Source organism: Marmota monax, unplaced genomic scaffold (assembly GCF_021218885.2).
Source record: "Marmota monax isolate L192 unplaced genomic scaffold, Marmota_monax_Labrador192_F-V1.1 WCK01_AAM20220418_F8-fsc00176, whole genome shotgun sequence".
Lineage (NCBI taxonomy): Eukaryota > Metazoa > Chordata > Mammalia > Rodentia > Sciuridae > Marmota > Marmota monax.
In genome coordinates this window covers 1,074,120-1,101,939 of record NW_026694774.1, presented here as the reverse complement: position 1 = coordinate 1,101,939, position 27,820 = coordinate 1,074,120, and the positions used below count along the sequence as shown (strand labels likewise).

General features: G+C 34.1%; 1 protein-coding gene and 1 pseudogene across 1 annotated transcript; both read right to left on the bottom strand.

Annotated features, from left to right (window-relative positions):
* Positions 1–12,347: 12,347 nt before the first annotated feature.
* Positions 12,348–21,785, bottom strand: LOC124079715 (uncharacterized). The gene is made up of 5 exons (XM_046425399.1): positions 21,769–21,785; positions 20,524–20,588; positions 19,262–19,362; positions 14,291–15,248; positions 12,348–12,763 (listed from the first exon to the last, which is right to left on the bottom strand). Exons 1-5 carry the CDS (start codon positions 21,783–21,785, stop codon positions 12,348–12,350), a joined length of 1,557 nt encoding a protein of 518 aa, XP_046281355.1.
* A 3,726-nt stretch (positions 21,786–25,511) lies between these two features.
* Positions 25,512–25,954, bottom strand: LOC124079700 (ubiquitin-conjugating enzyme E2 D2-like; annotated as a pseudogene).
* Positions 25,955–27,820: the final 1,866 nt, after the last annotated feature.

Here is a 27,820-nt window from a genome sequence, read left to right as displayed (position 1 = left end):
CATTGCTAACCATGTGGCTAGGTAGTTAAGGACTCACTCTAATGCCATATATACAGTGTGGGTCGGTGGTAGTTTTATTTATACCTAGAATGCAGAATGGTAACAAAGTAAAAATCGTGAAGGATCTTGACAAAACTGGAGGGGAAATGAGTACAAGAAATGGTAATCACCTTGAAGTTGTGGAATAAGAGAATGTCAAGCAGCATTTAAAGTGGTCACATGGTTAATATTCAGTTGAAACAATGTGATATGAATTTGGTGTATTATCCACTATTGAACCGATTAGTGCTTTTGGAGTTGTATTCATGAAATGTTGGAGATCATTATGGATATATGTGTCTGGAATGAAGGGTGTTGTGTTTTAGGCAAAGAATAAAATATACTAGATTGACATACACTAAATCCTCAATTCCTGCAATGCTTATTTCCTTCTTCTGAGGAAATATACTCTAATCAGTTCTTTTCTGAAATGGCTTAATATGAAACTGGTATATGGAAGTTATCGGGATGAATAAACTAAACATTATAGAGATTTCACTAAAGCTACACAGCTTTCGGTTTGACTGAATTGGCAAACTAAGCCTCCTGGCTATTTAAGTGTCTAAGCCTCCTGGATATTTAGTACATTTTATGTCACTTCATGTTGTTGTATATTTAATTTCTGGTTTTGCTAAACATTGGTTTTATGTGAGTTTAAAAGTACATTTTTCCTGCCAGGTATTGTGGTACATGCCTGTAATCCCAGAGACTTGGGAGGCAAGGCAGGAGGATCACAATTTTAAAGGTAATCTGGACAATTTAGCAAGAGCTTGTCTCAAAATAAGAAAAAAAAAATTAAAAAGAGCTTGGAATGTAGCTCAGTGTTAAAGCACCCCTGGATTCAATCTCCAGTAAAATAACAACAACAACAACAACAAATATAATAATATAAATCCAGATATCCCACTGTTAAATTAGGATAATGAAAGTCTTCTTTTAATACACAGGTAAACTAAATTGATAGAATTTTGTAATGTGTAGTTTTCTTTTCCTCCAATAAATATTTTTATAGTATACAATAAAATCACAGTGAGTTCCAGATGATCTCTAGGGTACACTATCTTACACTTTTCTTCCTTCCTTCTTCTCTTCTTCTGTGGGGGCCTCGAGAATGCTCATTACAGACCTCCAAATATAGGGGTGTAATTTACCAAGGGTCCCAGGTGCAGCACTCCAAAATCCACTGCTGTATTTGCATTAAGATGACATGTCCCATGGATTGCTACCCTCATATGATTCAGCATGGCAGGGAAATTAAGACTAGTACATTCCAGAGAGACATGGGACCCCTGTAACAAATGTCCTCCACATCCTCTTTAGAGCTGATTGGGTTTGACGTATCCACCATAGCCTAGATGAAATATCCTTACTTTGTGCAGTTGTCTAGACTCCTTCTATCCAACCTTCCTTCTTTCCTCCTTCTCTTCCTACCTTACTTCCCTCAAATGAGACCTGCTGGCTCTCCCAGTTTTTCCCATCTCCCTGCTCATTTTCTTTCCCAAGTGTTTCTCCAAGTAAAATCCTTGTACTCTTAGCTACATTATGGCATCTAATATGCAAAGGAACCATACTAACTCACATTCTCTTCCTTTTCTTTTCTTTACATTTATCAAAAGTTTAGTCCTAAAGCTACTGAGTGGGAAGAGCAAGTTAAACGTCTATACTATTTGGGGGCTAGTGACCCTGAACATAAAGAGGAAAATATTCATGGGTGGTATAAATGGCCTGGTTTAGGGAGTCAAAATCAAAGGAGAGAGAGAAGAGGCATCCTCAAAGAAGGGTAGCCTTTCCTATAATGTTACAGTTAAATCAGGTGGAGGACACCGTTGCACAAAAAAGGTCTGGCACAAGAGTGAACTAAATCTGAATAAGAAGAGAATCCCAGGTGAAGGGCAAACTGGTAAGGTGTGTGAGCCCAAGCAGGATGCAGAGAGTGCTCACATAGAATATCCTGATGTGGATACTCAGAACCCAAGTGAGATAAAGAAGTCATCTGTATCTCTGCAGAGGGGTGGCCTGGAGCAGAAACTTGGAGTTTGGATAGGATGTGGAGGATATACATGTTGGGTGAGTAAATGGTTGACTCAGAATGGATACTCAGAGTACCAAAAGGAAAAGATCAGTACCTTAAAGGGATAGGGGCTTGAATGCATAAATGGTAGATTGATTACTTATTCAAATGAATACATTAACTACAATTAAAGTCAGGTTTCCCCCTGCCAGAGAAAGACATTACAAATGTGAAAAGGGTAATTGAAGATTGTAGTTTTGTATTAAAATTGGAGTTATTGATGGGATCTCATGGTTTTCAATATATGATGATGCATATAGAAATAAATGTAGACATATTTGTATTTGTTCATATCTATCTATCTATCTATGTATATCATCTATCTATCCTTCTGTACATTAAATCTATACAAAAAAGAGCCATATTTCAGTAGTTTTTAATCAATTTAAGGCCTACATTTTTTGCCTATAACAAACAATCTCCACTGAAAGGAATGATGATTCCTTGAGCACAACGATGCTCTCTAGCACATGTCAATATGTCAACAATGGGGACATGTTGAAATAATAAGGAATCAGCTCTAAAGAGGATCACACTTACTTATTAAATGAGGGACATTTTTGAATGTAAAATAATAATTATGTATTATAAATAATTGAGTACAATCAGACTATATGTCAATGCAAATATAAATGATGAAAAATTAAAAGTTCAATAAAAAAGAATACTTAAATAGGATAAACTGAGATTTTGTGTAATCTGATAGGATGCAATGAGAATATAACATATTGTGATATTCTTGCTGAAGATACATAGCTTAAATCTAATTATGAGGAAATATAAACAAACATTAAATTTAAAGACATTCTAACTCACAACATTTGGCTTGTAATCTTTAAAAGTCAAGATCATGAAACTCAAGAGAAGATGGAAGGACTATACTAGATATTCTGCTAAGTGAAATAAGCCAATACCCCAAAACCAAAGGCTGAATGTTCTCTCTGATATGCAGATGGTAACACACAATAAGGATGGGGGGAGGAAAGAATAAAAGGTCATTGGATTAGACAATGGGGAATGAAGGAAAGGGAGGGAGGATGGGAATAGGAAAGACAATATAATGAATCAGACATAACTTTCCTATGTTCATATATGAATGAATATCAATATAACTTCACATCATTTACAACCACCACATGAATGGGATCCTAATTAGAATAAGTTATACTTTATGTATGTATAATATATTAAAATATACTCTGCTTTAATGTATACCTAAAAAGAACAAATAAAAAATAAAATAAAAAGAGATTGAAGAATCATGGCATTGGATTGCAATATGTGATTCTGAACTAGATCCTTCTGCCATAAAGGGCATCATTGAGACATTTAGTGTAACTTGAATAGGGCCTGCCAAATGTGTGATTTTGATGATTGTATTGTGGTTACATAAGTGAATATCCTTGTTTGTAGGAAATACATACTAAATTATTTAATGGTGGTGCTTAAATCTACAGTATCTATAGTTTTTTCCTTAAGTATCCAATTGTTTCAAAATAAAATTAAAAACATGGATTTCTTTGTCCTATCCCCATAGATTCTTATTTAGTATCAGGGTCTAGCCTTAAAAATTATCTTTTGATTACTTCTTCAAGAGATTTTGATGCATATCAAGTTGGGGGTCATTGTTAGAGATAAAACTCTTATATAACAAGTTAAACAAGAACAATAAATATAATTAGATTTCTTTTTATTTATTTATTTTTTATTTTTTTAAAGATTTTTTTAAGAGAGAAAGAGAGAGGGAGAGAATTTTTTAATATTTATTTATTTATTTTTTTAGTTCTCGGCATACACAACATCTTTGTATGTGGTGCTGAGGATCGAACCCGGGCCACATGCATGCCAGGCAAGCGCGCTACCGCTTGAGCCACATCCCCAGCCCCTAGATTTCTTTTTAATGGTTGTGTTATGTTACAATTCTCTAGAATTCTCACAGTAACAGATACTACATAATATTTGTCTGAGATTATTCTATGTTAAATCAATAAGGACTTAAACAGACCATTCTGTTTGTGTGAATGTTTCATTCATAGCTAGTTCTAGAGTTATTTCTTAAAATGTAGCAAAATGTTTATCAGTTATTGCCAAAGTGACTTTTCATGACCCCACTTATTATTTACTGCTCCCTAACTAGATTGTCAGTTCTGTGAATGTAGAAATGGGTTTGTTTTTACTACCACTGTATTCCCTACAGCCTACTTACAACAGTACAGACCACAGGGTTGGTGCTTAACAGTGTATTGAATAAAGTGACTGGCCACAGCTCTGTCTTCATCAAGTTTTTTTACCTTATTTTTCTTCTCAATGAAATTTTACTATTAAGATACTTATGTTCATTCATTCATTGATTGTATTAAGTTAATCCTATATAAAATGTTTAGCTTTTTAATCACAAAGTAATTAGAAGCATTAGAATAAAATCGTGACTATGGCTGAGGTTGTAGTTCAGTGGGAGAATACTTGCCTAGCATGTGTGAGACACTGGCTGGGTTCTATCCTTAGCACCACATGAAAATAAATAAATAATATAAAGGTATTCTGTCCATCTACAACTGCAAAAAAGAAAAAAAAATGTGACTAAGTTAATTTGGTTTGGCTTTATTCAACACCATTGTCTCACCAATATATTGAAGTTGGAATAAATTCTGATATGTATAATATATATTAGCATATATACATATATTAAGTAAATTACATACTCATTAAATATATTAATATTTTCTGATATCTATCCAATGAAAATGAGTAAACAGTGTTCTTCTGGAGTCATGTTAAGAATAGCAGGATCTTTGAAATACTTGAAGTACTGCAAAAGGGGGAATTACTTAGAGGTTGTTGAACTGAGAAGAGACAACTTTAAATAAGATGTATCTAGAATCCTGGTATGTTTTTCAGAAATTGTAAGGTTGTATAATAGGTTTGATTTACACATAGCTATGTTTAACAAAGTTACCCAAGATTTAAAATAGTACCATCAAACTTCCTTGACATATTTTTAGTGACTACTGTTTTGTGGGGTGTGGCTTAAGTTTTGAAGCATTCAAGTGATTAACTCTATAATTATCTGCTTGGCTTTAAAATATCTGAATTAGGGATATTCCAATGGAAAATGTATTTAAAAGAAATAAAACCAGAAAACATTATATTTGAATGCAGATGACACCATTTATTGAAATATAGATTTACAAATGAAGTTTTAAAGCAAAAGACAAATTTGAATGCAGGAAGAGATATGTTACTTTCACTATTGTGCCAGATATATTTTTCAGCAGATTAATGTGTTAGAAAAAAAAGACCATTTTTAAATGTTTTTGCATTGCACCTTACACATCATTGTAATGTATCAGAAAAAAATATGACTAATGAGGATGACATAGTAACATTTACTTTCAATACATTTTATCAGACACAAAATATTAGCAAGGTAATTGGCAGAATCTGATAGAACAAAATGGCATCAGTCACAGTCAATATCACAATTTACTTGAACAGAAGAAGGAAGAGAAACAGCTAACACTTACATGTTACAAAACCTAGAGTACAAGTCTCAACATGGTACAAATACAAAGTAGGAAATACTTAGGAGAAACAACATTATCCAGGAGTTGAAACTTATTTTTAAATAAATAAGAGGGAGTAAATTGATTTTTATTTCTGTAGCATCAACCATTTCTGGTGTTTTAGTTAATAAGGTTTATATGTAAGAAAAGGGTTTAGTTTCTCATAAATACAAATTGGATTTTTGATAAAATTTCATATATAAATGAAAAATGTGAAACATTTATAGAAAACTGAAATTTTCAATCTTCAAATATGTAGGTTAAATGATCTTTCTGTTTCTATTCATAACTGATTCAGACACTAAAGTCAGTATTTGAAATTTCTTTCCCCCTTTTTCCTAACTTAGCAGGGTAAAGACTTAGAAATATGGATTTATATTATAGATGCAGTTGAAGTGGTATTGAAGTTGAATAATCAATTATGTGAATCATTCTCTAATAAAATAGAAAATAGACCTTTCATCATAGTTAAGGTAAAACATTATGGTGTCAAAATTGTCAATGATTAACTATAAGTGCTCCTGTGTATGTATATATTTATTTCCAAATCTCCATTTCTGTGTCTCATGTACATTTGTATGAATGTTCACATATATACACACTTACATAGAAAGATTAAAAAATGAAACTGCTTATAACACCACTGTGTATCGACAAAATACTATGGAAAAAAGTAACAGCTGCCTCATCAGGTGCAGAATTAATTTTAATTTTGATTTTTGAAAACAGTTCTAAAAAACGTCTGGTGAATTTTGCTACAGAAATAAGACTGGTTTAGTAATTTAACTTTAAAATTTTTATAACCCCTCTGTAGTAGTCATCATTTGAAATTTAAGTTAGTAAGTTATTAAAATACCTGTTGTGAGACTTACAAGATTAGGATAATCTTATAGATTAAGCACCACCAATTTTATAGGCTAGTGCTGCAATATTCAACCCCTGAATAAAGAAAAACATCACATCAATCTACAACCACATTTTATTTAAGAATACAGTACAGGCCAAGGTATACATCACATATATATTAAAATATCACCTTGAATGGTATATTGTTTAAACACATCACTGTAGTAAATAAGACAGAGTCAACAATGGCCAGCAATTAATGACAATACACATTTTCAAAAACCAAATACAGCATCAGTGTAAAATGGAAAATGTTTCACAATACCAGTGTATTTTCTTACTGTCCTTGTTTCCTTTGATAATAGAATCAAGTTGTATCCTTCATTTTCAAAATGTGGAGTTTAAATTCATTATGAATACTAAAACCTTAAGCATTGCAATAGCTCTTGCTGATTTTTTGGAATCAGCAAAGAGATTTTTTTCTCCTGTTAAGACAGATTTGTTCTCTAGTCACTGGTGATAAACATAGCAAAAGAGAAATATGGAATTACTTGAAACATACCGAACATAGCTACAACAAACTGAAACATTTGGTTTGAGAGTTTGATGAGCATCTTAAAGGTTTGAGAATGTGTAATGTGTAGAGGTGTTTTTTTTTAACAAATTTTGACAATAATGGGCATTTTCAAATCAATAGTATTTCTTCATGAATTTTCTCTTCATCATGGAATTTAGAGTCCCTCTAAGTACTGCACATGTATTGACATTTATTCGTATTACATAGTACTGAAATATTAGTAATGAACTTTGGGCACTATTATTGTGCAACTTTAAAATTTTCAAATTTGTGTGTGTTTATTTTTGAGTGACTTAGATACACTAATGGAGGAATAATGAAAAGTAGCTAATATTATGATCTTCAAGATTTTGGGGCTTTGGGGAACAAATCAGTAATATTAACTGTTGAGAGTTCTAACACAGTTTAATATTAACTATAATTTAGAATGTCACTGCGTTTTTAAAGTGAGTTTTATTTTGAAGAAGACCTTTTATTTTACTCTAATATATGTATAAGAATAGAGAATTTGGTTTTAGGTGGACACTAGTTGCATAAGATGATGAAATCTACTATAGGTGAATCAGCTTTAAAAATAAACTCTTAAAATATTACTTTTTAATAGCAAAAATATGTTCTAGGTAAATTCACAAAGTGCATATTTTATCTTTTTTCATCAACATATTTTACAAATTAGATGAAGAAATTGGTGATATATATCTGTTCATTTATTCAGAGAGCTTAAAATGAGTATTTCTGTAAGTGAGAGATATTTTATAACTTATGAAAAAAAGGAACATCTGGGTCTTTCAAAATCATTCACAAATTAAAATTTAAAAAAACTAAAACAGAAAGGGCTTGAAATCTTATACTATATGTCTTTGAAAAACCAGCATAAAAAAGTCTATTTTTCCTATAAAGAATTCCTTTTGGGTATACATGGTATTCAGGTCCCTATATTTTGACAATCATTTTTATTTAGCTGCTTTAATATCATGCATGTTCCATTTTAGGACACTTGACATTATAGAAACTATACAACTTTTGAATTATTACTTTCATAAAACAGTTTAGGTATGAAATAGACATTTTAACTCCATTCATGGTCCTCACCTTAGTCTTTATTCCTTCCCAACCTTTGAAAGTCAAGATGAGAGAGAGATTGATTAGTATTGAAGTGAAGTTAAAGGATCAAAGTTGGGGTGAGACTTGGGAAAGGAGAGGTCAACTGTGGAGCGAGAGTTGGAATGAGTTTTAGGAATAGGCTTAGAGAGAGGATGGCAATAGGAAATGTGGTGGGTTTAATAATGGGGATAGAGTTTGAGTGTGGAATTGGATAGGAAGAAAAAGGTGAACAATGAGCTGAGGATAAAGGATAGGAAGAATACGCAGAATGAGATAGGGGTGGGGAAAGGTTTAGGGATAAAGTAAGGATGAGATGTGGGTGGTAGGGAGAAGAGGTGGGGTGGGGTAAAGGATGGAGTGAAGTAAGGTTGGATTGAGGAACTCATACAGGGGATGAGAATTAGGGTATCAGGGATAGTATAAACTAGGGATATAAATGCTAAAGTTGAATTATATTAAGGTTTATTTGTTCATATTAGTAGATAATAAAATGACAAGTTTCAAAAGAGCAAAATTAAAAAAAATTGAATTCAAAATAATGGTTTAAGGAAATATAATTTACTTTAAAAGCTAGTTTGTTCTAATTTTTTTCTTTTTTCCCCTTTCATACTCCACAAAATTGTCACTCACATTAGTGAGTTTCTCTGCTCTTGAAATATTTACTGAAAAGGCACATGTGCTTTATTCCCTATGATATATTAAAAGCACTTTGCTGTATTTTAAATTTCTACTTCTAAAATATATTGAAAACATAATTATGAAATGGAAATACTACATGCAATTAATGAAGCTTTCCTGATACTTAGAGTAAATAATGTACACTGTCTATTTTGTTTCATTTCTTAAACAATAACATTGTACATTCAGTTACTATTAGATAAATTATTAAAAGAAATTACTTTGCCTCTTTTTTGGATGAATTTTTCTATACTTGTATATTTTAATTTTATAGTGATTGCTGATATTGTGGTTTTCTGAAATAAATTAAGGTTTCACTACTTGTATAAGGCCTCAATTCTTCATTTTACTTTCTAATTATAGACAAATGGATCATTTCCAATATTTTTAAAATGTCTTCTATGAACTATTGAAGATTTTTTGTTCTAATGTACAGGTAATGGTTATATATGGATGTTATCTCAACTCAGAATGTTTAAAATAAATATTAATACTTTGGGAAATATTTTAACACTATGTTGATTAAAAGGGTGGTGGCAGGTACATTATTTGCATACCATAATTTTGTTGATTCTTAGAGTGGTGATTACTGTGATAATTTTCTCTGTAGCTCCTTCTTATTAATCTTTTAGCAAAATATTTTTCAATTAATTAATTTTTAAAGACTTAAGCAGAGATATATGTTATTTAGTAAGGAAAATGTTTTTATTCTTCTGCTAATTAACTTATGAATTAAAAAATAATTGGTCTTGTTTGAATGCACATTGTACAATTTAATTTAAAGTGGAAGTCATTTAACACAATCAAGGGATTGGATATGAAAAATCTGTACATTTAGAATTCATCTCTTATTCCCACTGGGCAGGGCACAATTTTCTAGTGCCTTAGAAGGAAAAGATCTAATTATGGTAATTACACACTAACTTTTTGTTTTCTGATTTACCTTTCTTAGTTGTACAGTACAATGTCAGGAATAACTTCAGATTCTTTCTCCTACCTTATGCCACTATCAGTTTTTAGTAAGTAATTTTCTTCTTATTTTAAATGGTGTATATTAGAATGTAGAACTATTAGACATAGATGGGCTTAATCTATATTTCATTTGGTAGGAACAATTGAGTTAGAAACTGTTTATCATTTTATATCTTCAACACTTGCCTTCAAATTTGCAATTTTAACATTTTTTTCTTGAAAACCTCAGGTTCAATTCACATGAACTTTGTGACAATATTCACTAAACATAATCAATATAATTGATTTTTTACTTTAATCTCTTTTCTGAAGAATTATGATGATTGTTGAGTGATTTTTGATAATTCACTTGACATAGAGAACCCTAAGACATGGTACCATCTTTGAAGAGAAATAATGTGTCACTGAAGTTCTGAACTATTAACATTTAGCAGAATAACACCAATGCTATAAGTAACTTTCTTTACAAGATTGAGCATTATTTTCTTATACCATCTTTATATTTGACTATTTACTTAATAGTTTCATTAAATTTCTTAAAATTTTACAAAGAAGCAGCTGGCCATTTTATATGTATTTTTATATATATAAATTTTAAGCCACTAAACACAATACCCAAAATTAATACAGATCACAAAGCATGAGGAATAACACTCACATAGCAGGGTTTTGTTATTGTTAATGATGGTGGTGTTTTAGTGACCATCTTCAATTATATATCACTATTATATATAATTGAGAAAAATTTGTTTGCTGTGTTTCTTTTCACTTCTTTTTTGGTAAATATTAGTTCTTGCTAAGTTATCTCTCAATTTCCACCTTACTTTAAAACTTTTGCACTCAAAAAGTGGTTCACTTTGAAGGTTAGGATGCAATATATAGTTCTTTTTCAGAAAGTCTGTGTGACAAGAGATCATATAGAGTACACTATCTGGTACACAAGGTGAGCTGTCAGTTGTTTTTTTTCTCAGTGAGGCATTGGCTACTGCCAATGTAACTGAAGTATGGCAGACTGTATCCTTCCATTATTTTTGTGGACTTGCCAGCCCATGCCAGATTCAGTTGACTCAAGCCTGAAATGGGTTGGTAAGAAGTAGGAGAAAGAAATCTCACTACTTTTCCTTTATTTCTGAGGCCAAAGCCCTGGTTCAGTAAGCAGAAGCTGAACCAGAGGAGTGAAGAGAGAGGGAAGCTAGCCAGCCTCTTTACCTCCTTCCTCAGAGGCCAAATAGATCCTGTGAATAGGCAAGTGTTTGCCCTTAGACCACAGATTACCACCCCTTGCACTATGTGTTAAGGCACATAATAAGGGGTTAGGTGGTAACTTATTTAAATTGCCCTTTGTTATATAAAAACAACAGCTACCATTATTCAGGAAAGTTGAAAATTTAGATGTACAAATTTAATAGTGACCCATATGCCCTAAAACTTTTCAGAAAATTGATGCAAGTCTGAATATAAATGAGATTATTTCCCCATGTAATTGATGAGTTAATCTCATCAACTTTCAGTCACAATTTATCTATCTTAAAAGATTTATGAAATAAACATTTTTGTAAACTGTATTTTGTAGTTAAATAGGTTGTGTGATTTTAATAATATGCTGATCATCTGGGCCATTGAAAAGTTTTCCTTTTTAGAGAAGGGCATCTTATTCAGTAATTTTGTAAAATGTTTCAAAGAATTTTCCCTTCTACCCTGTATCTTCCAATATCAGACTAATTAAACAATTATTTTTCAGAGGAAAATATTGTTTTAGCATGCACTATTTTAGGCATCCTGTGGTGCTGTTAGTGTTGTCTTAGTCATAATATTTACATCACAGCCACATACACTATTTACAGTTCTACAGTTTGTCTCCTTGTATTTTTAAGGCTTTCAGTAAATATTTACAATTTCGTTAGATGTATGCCATAAAATAAATACTCAAATAGTCTTGTTCGTGAACTTTTTCAGAGGTCCTATCTGGATATTTCACAGAACCTCTGGTTCCTTAGCTTCAAGTCAATCAATTTTTTTGGACTTAAGCTGGAAACATCCAGATAAATGTTAATAACTAGGAGATCGCTTTCATTTACCCATCAAAACAACCAAGAAGAGCTGAAGTTACAATAAATATGAGTTGTACAATATTATCTGGAGATTAGTTGATATTTTGTTTGGTGATATATAAGACATTGTATTTCTTTACAAAGTAGAAATTTCGGCTTAAGGAAGTAAGCATATATACTCCTCCATGACACATTCCCCCAGCCAATTATGCCACAAATAATTGAAGGTTGCAATTAAGAATAAATTAGTAAATTAATTCCAATTTAGTTCCAAAAATTCTGATAAAGACTAACATAATAAGCATATTTATATATTCATTTATGTATTCTAAATTTAGATGTCCCTTTTATTATTTTGGTTTGTCAGATTTGGTACTTATGCTTTGATGTTAAATATCTTGGTGTGTTTCTTTAACTATTAGGACTACTTTGTATTGTGTCCTTTCTTATAATCTGTGTTCACCTATCTTTGAGAGCTCAGTAAGTAGAGAGGATACAGAACGTCTGGAAGTTCCAGCATTATACCTGAGATTGACAACATTATCCGTGGAAACCCCAACACCACTATACCAGGGAACTCCACCACTGCCTGAAGGAATTTCAGGATTACATGTGGGGACACCAGCATTGCCCCTGAGAACTTCGGAATTATCTGTGGGTACTCCAACATTAACCATGACATTCTTATTGGGAAGTCTAACATTGCCCTTGGGAAATCCAGTATTATCTTCAGGAATTCCAATTTTGTCCCACATTGTAGAAGAATACTCAAAGCTTGGATTGATAGGAGTATGTTCTCCAGAACCTGAAAAAATGGCCTTTTGCCAAGCTTCTTCAATGCTGTCTCTTTCCTTTGCATTTTCTAAAACACAAAATCAAAAATTATTTTTAAATATTGAAGATTTACTTCTCTTTTGAGAATAAACTTTGAATTAGAATGACAGATAAATATTTCCATAGTTGATGCCAATACAATCACCTTAGAAATTTAAAATCACATGGCAATATTACCATAGTACATGACATTTTATTTAGGAAAATATCTTGATAAACTGTTTTGGGGGTAAAAGATAAACAGAGAAAAAACTCAATGGGCTAGAGAGCTTGCACAATGAATTGGACATTTGGATTAGTGGAAAGTAGAGAAAGGGAGAGAGGGGCTGAGCAACATTATGGTAGGAGGGGAGCTTGCTAAAGGATATTAACCAATAAGAAATTACAGTGGTGGGTGGTTAAAGGACATTTAGGAACAAAGATGATTAGTATGAGTTTTTATTTCTTTTGAATATTGGAAATTAATACCATCAAGTACTCAGTGGAAACATGAAAACAGAGAACAGGAAGCCAGGAATATTTAGAACTCTTGAGGAACGCACTGAATGTGAGATTGAGGTTGAGCCAAATTTATGAACATTTTTGAGAATGATGTGATCTGAGTTGACTTTAGGTTTTATTTTAATTTCAAACTCTGATTGTCCTAAATATGTGTAGAAAAACCCCCAAATTTCAGAATGGGCCAAATTATAATTTCAAGACAATGTTTGTGTCAGATTTCAGATTCTTCTCTGAAACTACTTTCAATGGTTTGGTAGAGCTATTACTAAGGAAAATTTCTAGTTGATAACATAGTTTTGATTAAGTTATGGGAGCAGGTTTCTAACATGAATTAGAAAGCAAACTTCCTAAAACTATTTATTATCCTCAGGAGCATTTTTGTATATTGTTTAAATAGCTGCAATGATAAAGACAAAGATATTACTCTAGTGTTATTAGCAAATTTCTAAGACTTTAAAATACATTAAAAGTTATTTCATTAATTATTACATTTAAGCAGGGATAGGCTGTAATATTAATGGTTCATTTGTCAATTCATACTATCTCGTAAATAGAGTGCTCACATAGAAGAAATAAAAAGTTGTTGATTTATTTCTTAACCAGAAGTATCATGCCCATTATTCAATTCATTTTCTAAATCTAAGCCCCTATTTAGTTACTGGGTAATGGATGTGTTAGGGGGTAAAATTATTTTCTATTCTATTGGTTAAAACTATGTCTGAGTGAGGACTAGTCATATTCTCAAGAATACCCACTAGGAGAAAGTGATTTTTTAAAGATAAAAGTCATTTCAAATTTCTGAAGTCATAACAAATCTATATTTTTCCATGATCATTAAATGGTGCATGATTGAATTTTTCCAACTTAAAGTCAGATTCTAAGCACCAAATAAAAGGCTTAAAATTATAGGGTAGTCACCATTCTTTCAGAAAAAGCTAATGCTTTGGGAATAGCAAGAAATAATTTTCCAGGTAGTGAATTTGAAAATAAATTTACTGATGAAATCTACTTACGTAATGTACAAACCTAGTTTTAGCAAGTTCAAAAAACTTACCTCCTGTAAGCAAATTATGATCACTTGGGAAGAAGAAGTGTTTCTCCTCTGGATTTAATGCTAACTCAGGTACATTTAGTTTTTGGCTCCTGCCATCACTGTATCGCGGCAAGCTGTGACTGCACTGCCGCTGGAGCTTAGGTCGCTGGGGCAGCAATGGAAAAGGGTCTTGCAAAGGTTGGAAATAAGGATCCATGGGTGGAGTGGTTGCTTGATTCTCCTCCTCTGGTGCTAGCTGGAGGTCATCAATCTCTCTGTCTTCTTCTGTAGGAGTAGTTTGGAGAATGTGAAGCCCTTCACTGTTCAGTGGTGCTTCTAAGAGCTCTGCCCAGGAACGCCTGAAGATAGACCTCTCTCTAAGAGGATTCATGCTTCTTGCTACTTCCAGATCATCACTTCCTGGGGACTCTGCATTTTCTGGAGATTCCAGCCACAGATTTCTTGGGGTTCGTGGGCAACTGTATTCTGAGGATGGTGAACATTTACTTATTAAAGCCTCCAGGTGTATAAGCCCAGTGAATTTCAAAGTTGGAATTTCTGTATCATCTAGCTCCTCCTTTCCAGGCACACCAGCAACAAGTATTGCGGTGCCTTTCCCCCTTTCCTCTGGACTGGCAATTCCTGTAACGTCTAAGCGTTGAGATTCTGGGACCCCTGGAGATTTAACTGGAATTTTCTCTAGGCGAAGAAGCCCTGAAGTTTTTGGTCTTACAAGGGCAGTGCTCTCTACCTCTTTAGTTAGTGGGGGGGTGGTGACCATCACCACTTGACTGATAATCCCCAGGTCCCTCTGATGGATACCTTCTCCTTCGTGTTGACGGGAGGCCATAGTTGATTTATCTTGTTTTTGTCTTCTGGCCTTTTCCCGAATTTCCGCATCAAAAGGTCGAAAATAGATGAATTCATCAGAAACATTTTGAGTGCGTCTATATTGAAAGTTTGGATTCACAGAAACAATCTGAAAGAAAAGTCAATTTCAAAGGCACCATTTATTGCATTACACTAATATTTAATATTCTTGTCTTGGTTTTGGTATATTTTATTTGATCAGTAGTTCTAGCATAGCACTAATATAGACAATATAGACATACTTGAATTCCTTCAAATTAATTGAGAAATATAAGCATCCCCAAGAGTATTACTTTTTTTCTTTAAGAGATATATTATATTTGTCTAGTGTTTCCAAAGTATAGTTTCCATAACCTCACCAAAGTCTCCACACACCCCCCCACCCCCTGAATACACATGACCCTATGGCCAATAATTTGGAAAATAACATCTATTTTAATTCTCTCTTAAAAGTTTCATAATATATAGGAGTCAATTATAGGCTATGATAATCTTTTTATTAGTCATATTAACCATATATTTTATTTGATTCATTTTTTTAAATTTTTTATTGTTGGTTGTTCAAAACATTACATAGTTCTTGATATATCATATTTCACACTTTGATTCAAGTGGGTTATGAGCTCCCATTTTTACCCCATATACAGATTGCAGAATCACATCAGTTACACATCCATTGATTTACGTATTGCCATACTAGTGTCTGTTGTGTTCTGCTGCCTTTCCTATCCTCTACTATCCCCCCTCCCCTCCCCTCCCCTCCCCTCTTCTCTCTCTGCCCCCTCTACTGTCATTCATTTGTCCCCCTTGTATTATTTTTCCCTTTCCCCTCACTTCCTCTTTTATGTACTTTTGTATAACCCTGAGGGTCTCCTTCCATTTCCATGCAGTTTCCCTTCTCTCTCCCTTTCCCTCCCACCTCTCATCCCTGTTTAATGTTAATCTTCTTCTCATGCTCTTCGACCCTACTCTGTTCTTAGTTACTCTCCTTATATCAAAGAAGACATTTGGCATTTGTTTTTTAGGGATTGGCTAGCTTCACTTAGCATAATCTGCTCTAATGCCATCCATTTCCCTGCAAATTCTATGATTTTGTCATTTTTTAATGCAGAGTAATACTCCATTGTGTATAAATGCCACATTTTTTTTTTATCCATTCGTCTATTGAAGGGCATCTAGGTTGGTTCCACAGTCTTGCTATTGTGAATTGTGCTGCTATGAACATCGATGTAGCAGTGTCCCTGTAGCATGCTCTTTTTAGGTCTTTAGGGAATAGACCTAGAAGGGGAATAGCTGGGTCAAATGGTGGTTCCATTCCCAGCTTTCCAAGAAGTCTCCATACTGCTTTCCAAATTGGCTGCACCAATTTGCAGTCCCACCAGCAATGTACAAGTGTACCCTTTTCCCCACATCCTCGCCAGCACTTGTTGTTGTTTGACTTCATAATGGCTGCCAATCTTACTGGAGTGAGATGGTATCTTAGGGTGGTTTTGATTTGCATTTCTCTGACTGCTAGAGATGGTGAGCATTTTTTCATGTACTTGTTGATTGATTGTATGTCCTCCTCTGAGAAGTGTCTGTTCAGGTCCTTGGCCCATACAGGAAGAGGAAATGGAAAATAACTATTTGATTCATTTTAATGATTTGACATCTGTGGCTTTTCTGACCTAGGAGGAACTGCCTCTTTGAGGATTATACACTTCTAGAGATTATAAACAGCTTGCATGTGAGCACCCCTTTAAAATAAAAAACAACCAATCCAGAGTACATACAAATACCTCACATTCCAGCCACCATCTGTTTGCCCTGATAACTCCAGGGTCAGGCTCCAGAAAACCAAAGACAGTACCTATACCCCAGAACTCAATGAAATTATTCATACTGTCCTGCTTGCCTTGCCTGATATCACCAATTTTGGTGCTTTCCCATGTGCTCTTCTGTATGCCCTGGTGGCATAGCATGCTGCCTTCTCTTGGGATGTGTTTGTATAAGAAACTGTATTTTTCAATGGCAGTTATTTCCTGACATTAAAATATTCACATACCATAACCAACTTTTAAAACTATGTACTTCAGATATACTTAAGTGATTTTTAGTATATTCACAGAGTTTTACAATCATCACTACCTTTTCTGAAATTCATTAATCCTCCTCCCCCCCCCAAAAAAAAAAAAAAAAATCCCAGGACATCAGCAAAAAAAGACCCATGAACATTCTTTTCTTCATAAAACAATGAGAAAACTGGCAAATAAAGGCATAATTAATTCTTTCAGATCTCTAGAAATTATCCCAAGTTCTGCAGCTATGGGGTTATTCATTCAACAAACAGCTGAATTTTAGAAATAATAGTGAATTTTTTTGTCCTTTAATTGGCTCTATTGCCATGGCTCTCCTTTCCAGTTATGCAATAGCTTTTGAAACCTGCAACCTAGTGAAAATCAGGGGCCTAGCAGCCATTGAAGGAGGTAGAAGGGGGTTGAAGCTCCTTCAAAGATTCATTCCCAGAGAATTATCATTTATTAACATGCCTAGCAATCGCTTATCTACTTTTTGTCTCAATAGATTTGAATATTTTGGACACTGCCTATAAATAGAATTATAAAATATATGGCCTTTTGTATGATATAGCATAATATTTCCAAGGTCCATTTATATTATGTTATCTATTGGTACTTCATTCATTTTCATGGTCAAAAAGTATCCTAATATATGGATATGCTTCATTCTGTTTATTCATTAATTAGCTGATGGAAATTTGGGTTGTTTCCACATTTTTACTCTTAGAAGAAGAATGCTGCTTTGAATATTCATGTCTAAGTCTGTGCATGTTTTCATTTCTCTTAGGCATATACCCTAAGAGTGAAATTACTAGATCTGATTGTAACTATATTTAACACCAGAGCATTTCTCAAAGTGGCTGCACCATTTTACATTCCTAAGAAATGTTAAGATTGTATTTTACTATTTTTTCCAAATATAGTTTAATACAAACAACTACATAGACCACTTATATTGTCTTAGTATCATTTTATGGATGCATTCTTGGGGTTAGTCTGTTGTAATCAAATAGACAAATACCTCCCATGGTCACCCCCAAAATAATAAAAATAGGGAACTACTAAATAGACATTTGTTTTCTTCTAAAATATTTAACGGTGAAATGCAAAAGAGTTGAAAGAGAGTTTTATGGGAACCTACACTCATCTTCCACTTGGAAACACAACATGAAATGAGTAATTATTAGCCTTAAGTTTTCAATGTTATGCTGCTGCTTTATTCACTTTTTCTTTGGTTTGGATAAAAGGATAATATGATGAGATTCATGGGAAAAAATTGAAAAATAGTAGCTTTTAGAAACAAATGTAAGCAGTACATAGTGGATGTTTGTAATTTTACTATAGCTTTTTCTAAGCTTTGTATTTATGGCCTTTCAAAATGAGAAGTGGAAAAAAACCCTACCCAAATCTGTAAATAAATTCCTAAGATTTTATGAATTAATCTTAAAATATTATTTGAATATTTGAATAAGAATCTTATTTCTTAAAGTAACATTTCTTCAGTGCAATTTATGTTGATGCCCTCCTTTTTACTGTTCGAAGAAAGAAAAATTTACACATGTTAATACCAACTTAGCATACAAGGTTCAATCACACCAGTTAATAAATAAAGTAAATGGGAGGAACATTATTGTCCTCCCTCTCTTGCTATATTCTGATTGTACTATTCTATTTTATGGAAGTAGTATTCATATTTCACACTAAGAATTTTTTATACAGAAATTGTCTTACACCATGAATGCACGTTTTATTGCTGAATGCAATTTGGTGTGTGGGGGGTACCAGACATTGAACCCAGGGGCACTTAACCACTGAACCACATTCCCAGCTTGTTGTTGTTATTTTTTTATTTTTTATTTTGACACAGGGCCTTGATAAGCTGCTTAGGACCTTGCTTAATTGCTGAGGCTGGGTTTGAACTTGTGATCCTCCTGCCTCAGCTTCCCAAGCTGGTGGAATTTCAGGCATGTGCCACTGTAACTGGCTGAATGAATTTTAAATAACAAAAAATCTGATATTTTTGCATGTGGTTGTTGCTGAGCAATTTTAAAATTATAGTACTTACAGTAGTTGCTTCGTGGCAGTTGTCACACCAAATCACAGGGAAATCTCTCTTCAAGGCCAAAACACATTTTGCATAAATCATAGCACCTATACGTCTGTATTCTGTAAGAAATATATATGATAGAGTTTGAACAGAGTGATGACAGATAGAAAGAGGAATGTTTTTCTTCTTTTCTTCCCTGTGAGCACATAACAGTCTACCCAAGGATGACAGTGGCTGACATTTTGAACTAGTATGGAAATTTTGGTTACATAGATAGTGCTAATGATGTATCTAGGATTTGGCTAAATAAGCATATACAGACACTCCTTTCTGAGGCATACAATAAACTACTAACTTTAAGATAACTGAAATTGAGCTCAACTATGGAAATAGTGGTTAATGTAGTATGCAGAATCTGTGCTTTCCCTCTCTTCATTACTCTATGTATGTGGACCTCTGTGCATTGCTGGAATATTTCACTGAATAATTGGTTATCTGGAATAGCTCCTTTTAATTTATTTATTATATGTTCTTTTTAGATCAATAGCTCCTTTTAAATAATTTTTCTTGTTAACTTAGTCATACTGTAACTCTGTCTTAACTCTACAATAAAGTTGTAGTACGTTTTTTGATCACTAAATATTGGTATTTGGTAGTTAATTTATGCTTTCTTTTAGATGGATATACAAATTAATAAAAATGTATGTGTAATGCTACTGGATAAGCCTTTTCCCCTTTGAAAACAAAAGGATAGGGTAAGCCTTTACTATCCACATTAGCTTACATGAAAGATTTTTAAAGTTTATTGACAATAATGAATACTTGAGATGGAGAATATTTTGAATAATAACTACATGTCCTTGATCTCAAAATCACTCTATACTTGATTCTTCTGTCAGTGAAAGTGAACAAGTGATATTTATTGCTTTATAAGGGTAAAGAGTAATCCTAAGAATACATAAATTTGGTTAATCTAATCATGATTTTTATCCTTCAAAATTTCTTCGTCTAGAAATTAGAAAATATTTATATGCAGAATTGCATATGGGCACAGGGATATATGTTCCACTCTATTTATGATTGTGAAATCTCTTGGTGAATAGGCTAGAAATTGTTTGCACTTTGAATTATGTAGTGAGAGATTCAAGAAGTAAAGTAAGTGATAAGCATACAAAAAAGGAACAATGTCCATGAAAAATATCTCACTGATGAGTTTATATTTAAATCATGTTTCTGAATTTTCTAAACTGTGCAAGAATTTGGTAGTTTGAAATCCTTACCTGCATTAGCAGCTGCATCTCCAAAGGAGGAACCATATGCTAACTGTAACATCTGGCCAATCCAACTGAAAAAAATCCAAAGAAGAAAAAAGGAAATAGTTAATAATAACAGTCAATCAATATTGAGTGACTTGATATGCAAGATACTTTCTCATTTAATGTATAAATCATAAGAGGTAGGAAATATTATTATTCCCATTTAACAGATAAGAAAACTGAGAGTCAGAGAGGTTAAATAATATTCATGATTTCAAACTGCTAGTAAGTGCCAATGCTTATAATCTGGGCAGTGTAACTCCAGAGCCCACAATCTACAACATACAATTTCTAAATATCATTAGAGGTACATTAAAATTCAAAGTGATAAAGCATTAGCATCAAATGCCAAAAAGTTCCATAGATAATACTTTACTTTAGGGTGAAATTTTAAATAAATAATAGAGTAATAACAAGAATGAAAAGAAAATGAAGATCATCATTTGAGGCCTGTAACAATTGTACAAGAACCTTCTCTAAACATGATATCAAAGAAAGCTACATCATTGGTGGTTGCACACTTTCTAAGCTCTCCATATCACCGACTTTAGAAAGCTAAATACTAATAGTCAATTTCAGAGGTAAACCAATCTGTAGTTCAGCTGATTTCTCAACCCAGACCCTAAAGGTAGGAGGTCTTAGAATAATATATACTAAATTCTGAAAGAAAATGGATGCCAACAAAGAATAATATAACCAGAAAAATTAAGCTTCAGATTTGATGATGAAATAAAAACTTTCCATGATAAATAAAAGTTAAAAGAATTCATAATTAAAAACCCTGCACTATAAAATATAAAACATTTCATGAAGAAGAAGTAAAAAATAAAATTGAGGGGTAGGGTTTTAGCTCAGTGATAGAGCACTTGCCAAGCATGTGTGAGGCCCTGGATTCGATCCTCAGTACCACATGTAAATAAATAAATAAATAAATAAAATAAAGGTATCGTGTCCATCTACAACAAAAGTATTTTAAAAATTAAAAGAAAATTGAAAACCAGGAAAGGGAGGAACTACACTAGAAGAATATTCAATCAAAGGAGAAACCAATACAAATTAAAAACCAAAAATAAATCAAAATGACAAGGAATAAAAATCATTTCTCAATAACAGCACTGAATGTAAATGACCTAATATCATCCATCAAAAGGCATAGGCTGACAGATTTGATTAAAAACAAGACCCAACAAGTCTCTTCAAGAGACTCACCTCATAGGCAAAGACATCTACACATTGAAGGTAAAAGGATTGGAAAAACATACAGTTCACATGGATCTCGTACACAAGCAGGGGTTTCTATCCTGATATCAGATAAAATGGACTTTGAGCCAAAGTTAATCAGAAGGGAAAAGGAAGGACATTTCACAGTGCTTAAAAATTACACAACAAGAAATAATAATCATAAATACTTATGCCCCAACAATGGAGCATCTATGTATATCAAACCAACCCTTCTCAATATCAAGAATCAACTAGACCACAACACAAAATAATACTGGGTGACTCTCACATCACTAGATCTTCCAAACAAACAAACAAACAAAAACTAAACAAAGAAGCAAAAGAACTAAAAAATACATTCAATAATTTAAACTTAATAGACATATACAGAATATTTCATCCATCAATGACTGAATACATTTTCGTCTCAGCAGTAATGAATCATTTTCTAAAATAGACCATATCTTAGGCCACAATGCAACTCTCAGCAAATACAAAAACAATAGAGATAATACCTTGCATTCTATCACATCATAATGAAATTAAGTTAGAAATCAATGATAAAATAAAAAATAGAAGCTACTCCAAAATCTGGAGACCAAATAATACACTGAAAATGCTGACAACAGAATAAGACCATTCCTTTCTCCCCTTTTCCAAATAAAATTTTTAACATTTCATTATTTATTTTATTGAAATTTAGAAACTGGTGGGTGGAGACTAACAGACCAAGATCATAGTGACCAGTTTGAATAAAACAGAACATTGCATATTCTAATCAGAAATAGTGTTATCATCTGGTATTGTCATTTTTATCTTCTCCACATGTTCTGCTTAGACTTCACTGTCTAGCCCCAAATATTTACTATTGTGTGGGTTTATTTTTTTTGTGTTAAAAATACAGTATTTGTGGGGCTGGGGTTGTGGTTCAGTGGTAGAGTGCTCGCCTAGCACATGTGAGGCCCTGGGGTGTATCCTCAGCACCACATAAAAATAAATTTTAAAAAAGGTATAAAAAATACAGTATTTGAAGCAAAATAACAGACAATATAATTAGTAACTATGATGAACTGTAACAGGAAAATCATACTATGAGATCATTTATTCTAAAAATTCTGGTTATTTTTATTGATGACCTATATTGATTATTTAAAGATTCATATTGCATATTTTTATTCTTTTTAGTTGTAGTTGTACATAGTACCTTTATTTTTATGTGGTGCTGAGGATCAAACCCAGTGCCTCATGCATGCTAGATGAGTATTCTACCCCTGAGCTACAACCCCACCACCCCCATATTGGATCCTTTTTTTAAAAATTTTTATTGTGGTTGTTCAAAACATTACATAGTTCTTGATTATCATATTTCACACTTTGATTCAAGTGGGTTATGAACTCCCATTTTTACCCCGTATACAGATTACAGAATCACATCAGTTACACATCCATTGATTTACATATTGCCATACTAGTGTCTGTTGTATTCTGCTGCCTTTCCTATCCTCTACTCTCCCCCCTTCCTTCCCCTCCCCTCCCCTCTTCTCTCTCTACCCCCTCTACTGTCCTTCATTTCTCCCCCTTGCATTATTTTTCCCTTTTCCCTCACTTCCTCTTGTATGTAATTTTGTATAACCCTGAGGGTCTCCTTCCATTTCCATGCAATTTCCCTTCTCTCTCCCTTTCCCTCCCACCTCTCATCCCTGTTTAATGTTAATCTTCTTCTCATGCTCTTAGTCCCTACTCTGTTCTTAGTTACTCTCCTTATATCAAATGAGACATTTGGCATTTGTTTTCTAGGGATTGGCTAGCCCATATTGTATCTTTACAACACAAATTTCTGTTAGCTTCTTGTTAACAGGGTATAATAATGAAGTTCTCTATTATAGAATTCCTTAAGTGCCCATGTTTTAACTTCCTTGAAATATTAAACAAATTCTTGGCATAGTTAATAAATTAATGACCTTTAGTGACATGGGCAGATATTTTATTCATTTAAAGTAGTCACATATTATAATGTAAATATGTTGGTCAAAATATCTTATTGGCATGAACAAACTAAAGAACAAAGATTATAAAACATTTGTTTGCAAATCATACAATAAAGGAAGCTTTTATTAAGAACTATATAAAACAGAATTCTTTTTCCTTCTCTCAATTTCAAGTGTTCAGTAGCTACATGTGCCTAGTGGCTACTGCATTGGATAGTGTAGATAAAGAATATTTCTATCATTACAGAATGTTCTATTAGACAACATTTCATTAATTTTATGTTTTAGGTGTTCTTAGGTTTGGCATAAAATTCAAACTTTTGCATATATTTAATGGATGTTGTAATGCATAATTAAAAACTCTCAAGTAATTGATGTTTGCATATCTTTACAAAACTATAATCCCCTCATTGCTCCTTGAAAAGAATACATTATATATAAGATACTAAATTTAAATGTACATTTTCAAAATTTTTTAAAAAGAAAAAAATTCTATATTTAGAAGCCAAAATTTTTCTCAAATGAGAAGTTAATGTAAATTTCAAGGGATTGTATTTAAGTAGAAATTAGTTCTTCCTTCTTTGCTTCAGCTAGGAGAAAATTTGATATTTATTGAAAATGTAAGCTCAATAACATTGTCATCATCCATATAAACTGTTAAACTTTCATGAAAGCAGTAAGAAACTAAGCATGTATTTTCCCTGCTGAGCAATTGTTGTCCTCTTTTTCTTGAGATTTTATGAACTTACTTTTAGAAAATTAAAGCTTTGAAAATTACTATTCTTCAAACTATTGGAGTGCAATTTTCCATATTCCCATATATATTATGACAATGTTTATCTTGGACCAGCCAGATTTTTAAAATATAAAGAATGCATATCTTCTTACAGATGTACTTATTGACCTTTATTTAATAACTGATTTTCCTTGTTATAATACTAAAAACTGAAAAGAAATATGAAATTGAGCTAGCCTAGGTCAAAGAGGAATATTAAAAGTTTAGTATCATGTTGAATATATTCTTTTTCTTCTTTTAACTGCTTTTTTGAGGTATATTTGTACATCAGACAACCTCAGAATATAGAGAGCCCTCCAGGGCAGAGAGTAGATTTGTTTTCTGACCAGGTTAATAAGAGGATCTCTCTGGCCAAAGGTGGAGCAGGTTTACTAGCTGTTCCTTCAAAGACTGGGGTTGCTCAGCTGCGACAGAAACCCAGTGTGTGTGCAGCAGAAACCTGGTCTGCTACACCTCCTTATTGGAATTTTCCGGGCAAGAGGAACCTGCATTAGTGAAGCTCATGCTGCCTGCTGTGCCAGGACTAATAAAGGCCTTTGTCTCCACCCCAGGAGTCTCTGTCATTCTTCAGCCTCCACCAAAATGGTGACAGACTAACTTGTATGCTTGCAAACTGTGTAAAATCTCAAAATGTACCTGGTTCTTGTGAAAACAAGGCAAATTAGACTTCAACACATATGCTCAGAGAAGCTACATATAAATCAGAGGATGGGAAAAAGTCAGAGTGGGTAAAATGGTCGTAATAGAAGAGGTGGGTGGTGTAGAAAACTGTGATCAAAACTCCCTTTCCCTTTGGCCCAGATGTGAAAACTGTACAAAGAGTGCCCAGAAGGAAGGGGGACACCCCATTTCATAGAAAGCAATCAAAAGACCACCAATTGATTGAATTGTTAATTTTGGATTTATTATTATGGCGATGGCAAAGGCATTGGCATTATATTTGTAATTCACATGGCATATTTTTCGGTCCATTCTCCAGCGACTCTGTCATACTTTCTCCTGTCCTTTAGATAGATCTTAGCAATTTCAGGAACCAAAGGATCATCCGGGTTAGGGTCGCACAACATAGAGCATATAGATAACAACACTTTAGAGATTGTCAGTGCTGGTGACCACTCAGATCTAAGGATGTCTAGACAAATGTTTCCGCTTCTGTTGATATTAGGGTGGTAAATTCGGGTGATGAACATGATCTTGGGTGGTTTGAATGGATAATCAGATGGAAACTGTATGGACAGGAAAAAGACCCCTCCCTGGTAGGGACTGTCACTGGGCCCCATGATGGCAGCTTGCCAACGAAACATATCGTCCCCCACAGGCCCTGCAGAGCACTGGGCCGGGGGTCTCGAGCCAGGTCAAGGAGTTCCTTGTGAATGCGCTTCAGAGCCATTGCGGGGCTGTCACTGCTTGGCACTGGTGCTGGCGCCTGTTGGATGGAGTCCGAGATCGTGACTGTGGGTTGCGAAGAGCAGCGGGCGGATGGCAGGACTGTGGGTGCTCTGGCTGGTCCAGGGGTCTGAGCGGCGCCTATCAGGAGCAAAGAGTGGGGCTGAGCCAGGAGAGGGAATGGGGTGCTCCCCCGCACCTGAGGCTCTGCAGAACACCTGTGTGTGGTTCTCACTGTCGATGTGCCTTCTGGAGCTGAAAATTCCCGCTGCACGGAGGCCGCTATGCCTTAAGACACCGCTGCCCTGAGTGGCCCACGCTCCTGTCCAGGGCAGCCTGCCGCTTGCCTCTGGCCCCTGAGGCCCACATCCGGGCCCTGGCAACAGGAGGGTATCCGCTCTGTGAGGTCACAGAGGCCGCCCTGATGAAGCTGCGCAGTGTGGCCCAGGGCACGTCCCGAGGGGCGGGGGCGGTGAGCGGGGCAGGAGCGGGGTCTGGGGTGCTTGAGGGGAAGGTGGGGGCTGTTGCGGGGCTCACCCCGGCTCTTTTCTCTCTCTCTCTCTCTCTCTCTCTCTCTCTCTCTCTCTCTCTCTCCCCCCCCCCGCCCCCTGCCCCCACCCCGGGTGGGCCACAGTGTGCCGCCCTCTGCTCAGTTACCAGAATGGGTACAATCAGTTTAATGCAGGCGCCCTTCCCATCCCTAGGCCCCCCAGCCTCAGTATGGTTGCTACTGCTTTGGCTTGATCCTGATCTCTATTCTCTCTGCCTATCTTTAAGAGTAAGCTACACACGCTATGGAACACACTTCCATGTGTATTTCTTAACAGAGACAGTCCCTTGTACACACAACCTTAGCAGTTGTAAGTTTGAGATAATATATTTTACAATAACTTTTGATAATGTTTTAGTAAATTTATTTTTAGGAAGGTTTAAAGCCTTCAAAATTTCAATTTGGAATTGAAGTCAATTGAATCTTTGAAGAATTATTGACAGGACAGGGTATGAGGGAGGAAGAAAGGAAGGAAAATAAACCAGTAGTCCATCTGGCATATATATGAAATTTAGTTATTGTTTTTTATAAATGCAATAACTTGGGAAGGGATGACAGTTCTAATAGCAAACATGACTGTACAACAGAATTTCTTTGATTCCTGAGGATTTCCTATACAAATGTTGATTATATGTATAGAAATGTAAAGACAGATAAGTACTACCAGAATAGGTTAGTCTGTTTGCCATGTCCATTCCTTTTCATAATTAAGCAAAAATTTAATATTTACATATTTACATTTCGGTAAGAAATTTTGTCATACATATCAGATTACAGTTGCACTTATGCTGAATATTCAGTTATGAAAATTCCCTGCTGCAAAACTAGTTATTTAATATACATATTCAACCAACTTAGGAAGGCAAGATAAGAATTACTTGACAATACAAGGGGGAGAATGTAGATGTTTGACTAGGTTTTCTAATAATGTTATGATATGTCTAACTCATTGAAAGGAACTTTGAGGTATCTGGTGTTGTCTGGTACCAAAGAAGAACATATTTTTTTCTTTTTTTTAAATCCTCATGTAACATTTTATTTAAAAGCCCTAAAATTAACCAACATAATTAGCAATAAATTATTTAGCAGAGGCACTTTTAAATCAGTGTTCCATTTCTGTTATTTATTTTTTTTAAATTGGTGCACTGTAGTTACACATAATAATGGAATTCATTGAGAGATGTTCATACATGTACATGAGATAGTTTTGTTAGTTACATTCTGCTGTTCCTTGCCTTTCCCATTCCTCCTTGTTCTTACCCCTGGTTCACCTTTCTCAACACCACAAGAAGAGCATGTTTGTTGTTGTTGTTGTTTGGT

Coding starts and splice junctions, on each gene's coding strand:
- LOC124079715 (XM_046425399.1), bottom strand. Junction 15,249..19,261: donor ACTGCCACGAAGCAACTACT/GTAAGTACTATA, acceptor CTTTTCTTTCAG/ATTGTTTCTGTGAATCCAAA. Junction 12,764..14,290: donor TCATAATTTGCTTACAGGAG/GTAAGTTTTTTG, acceptor TTTGTGTTTTAG/AAAATGCAAAGGAAAGAGAC.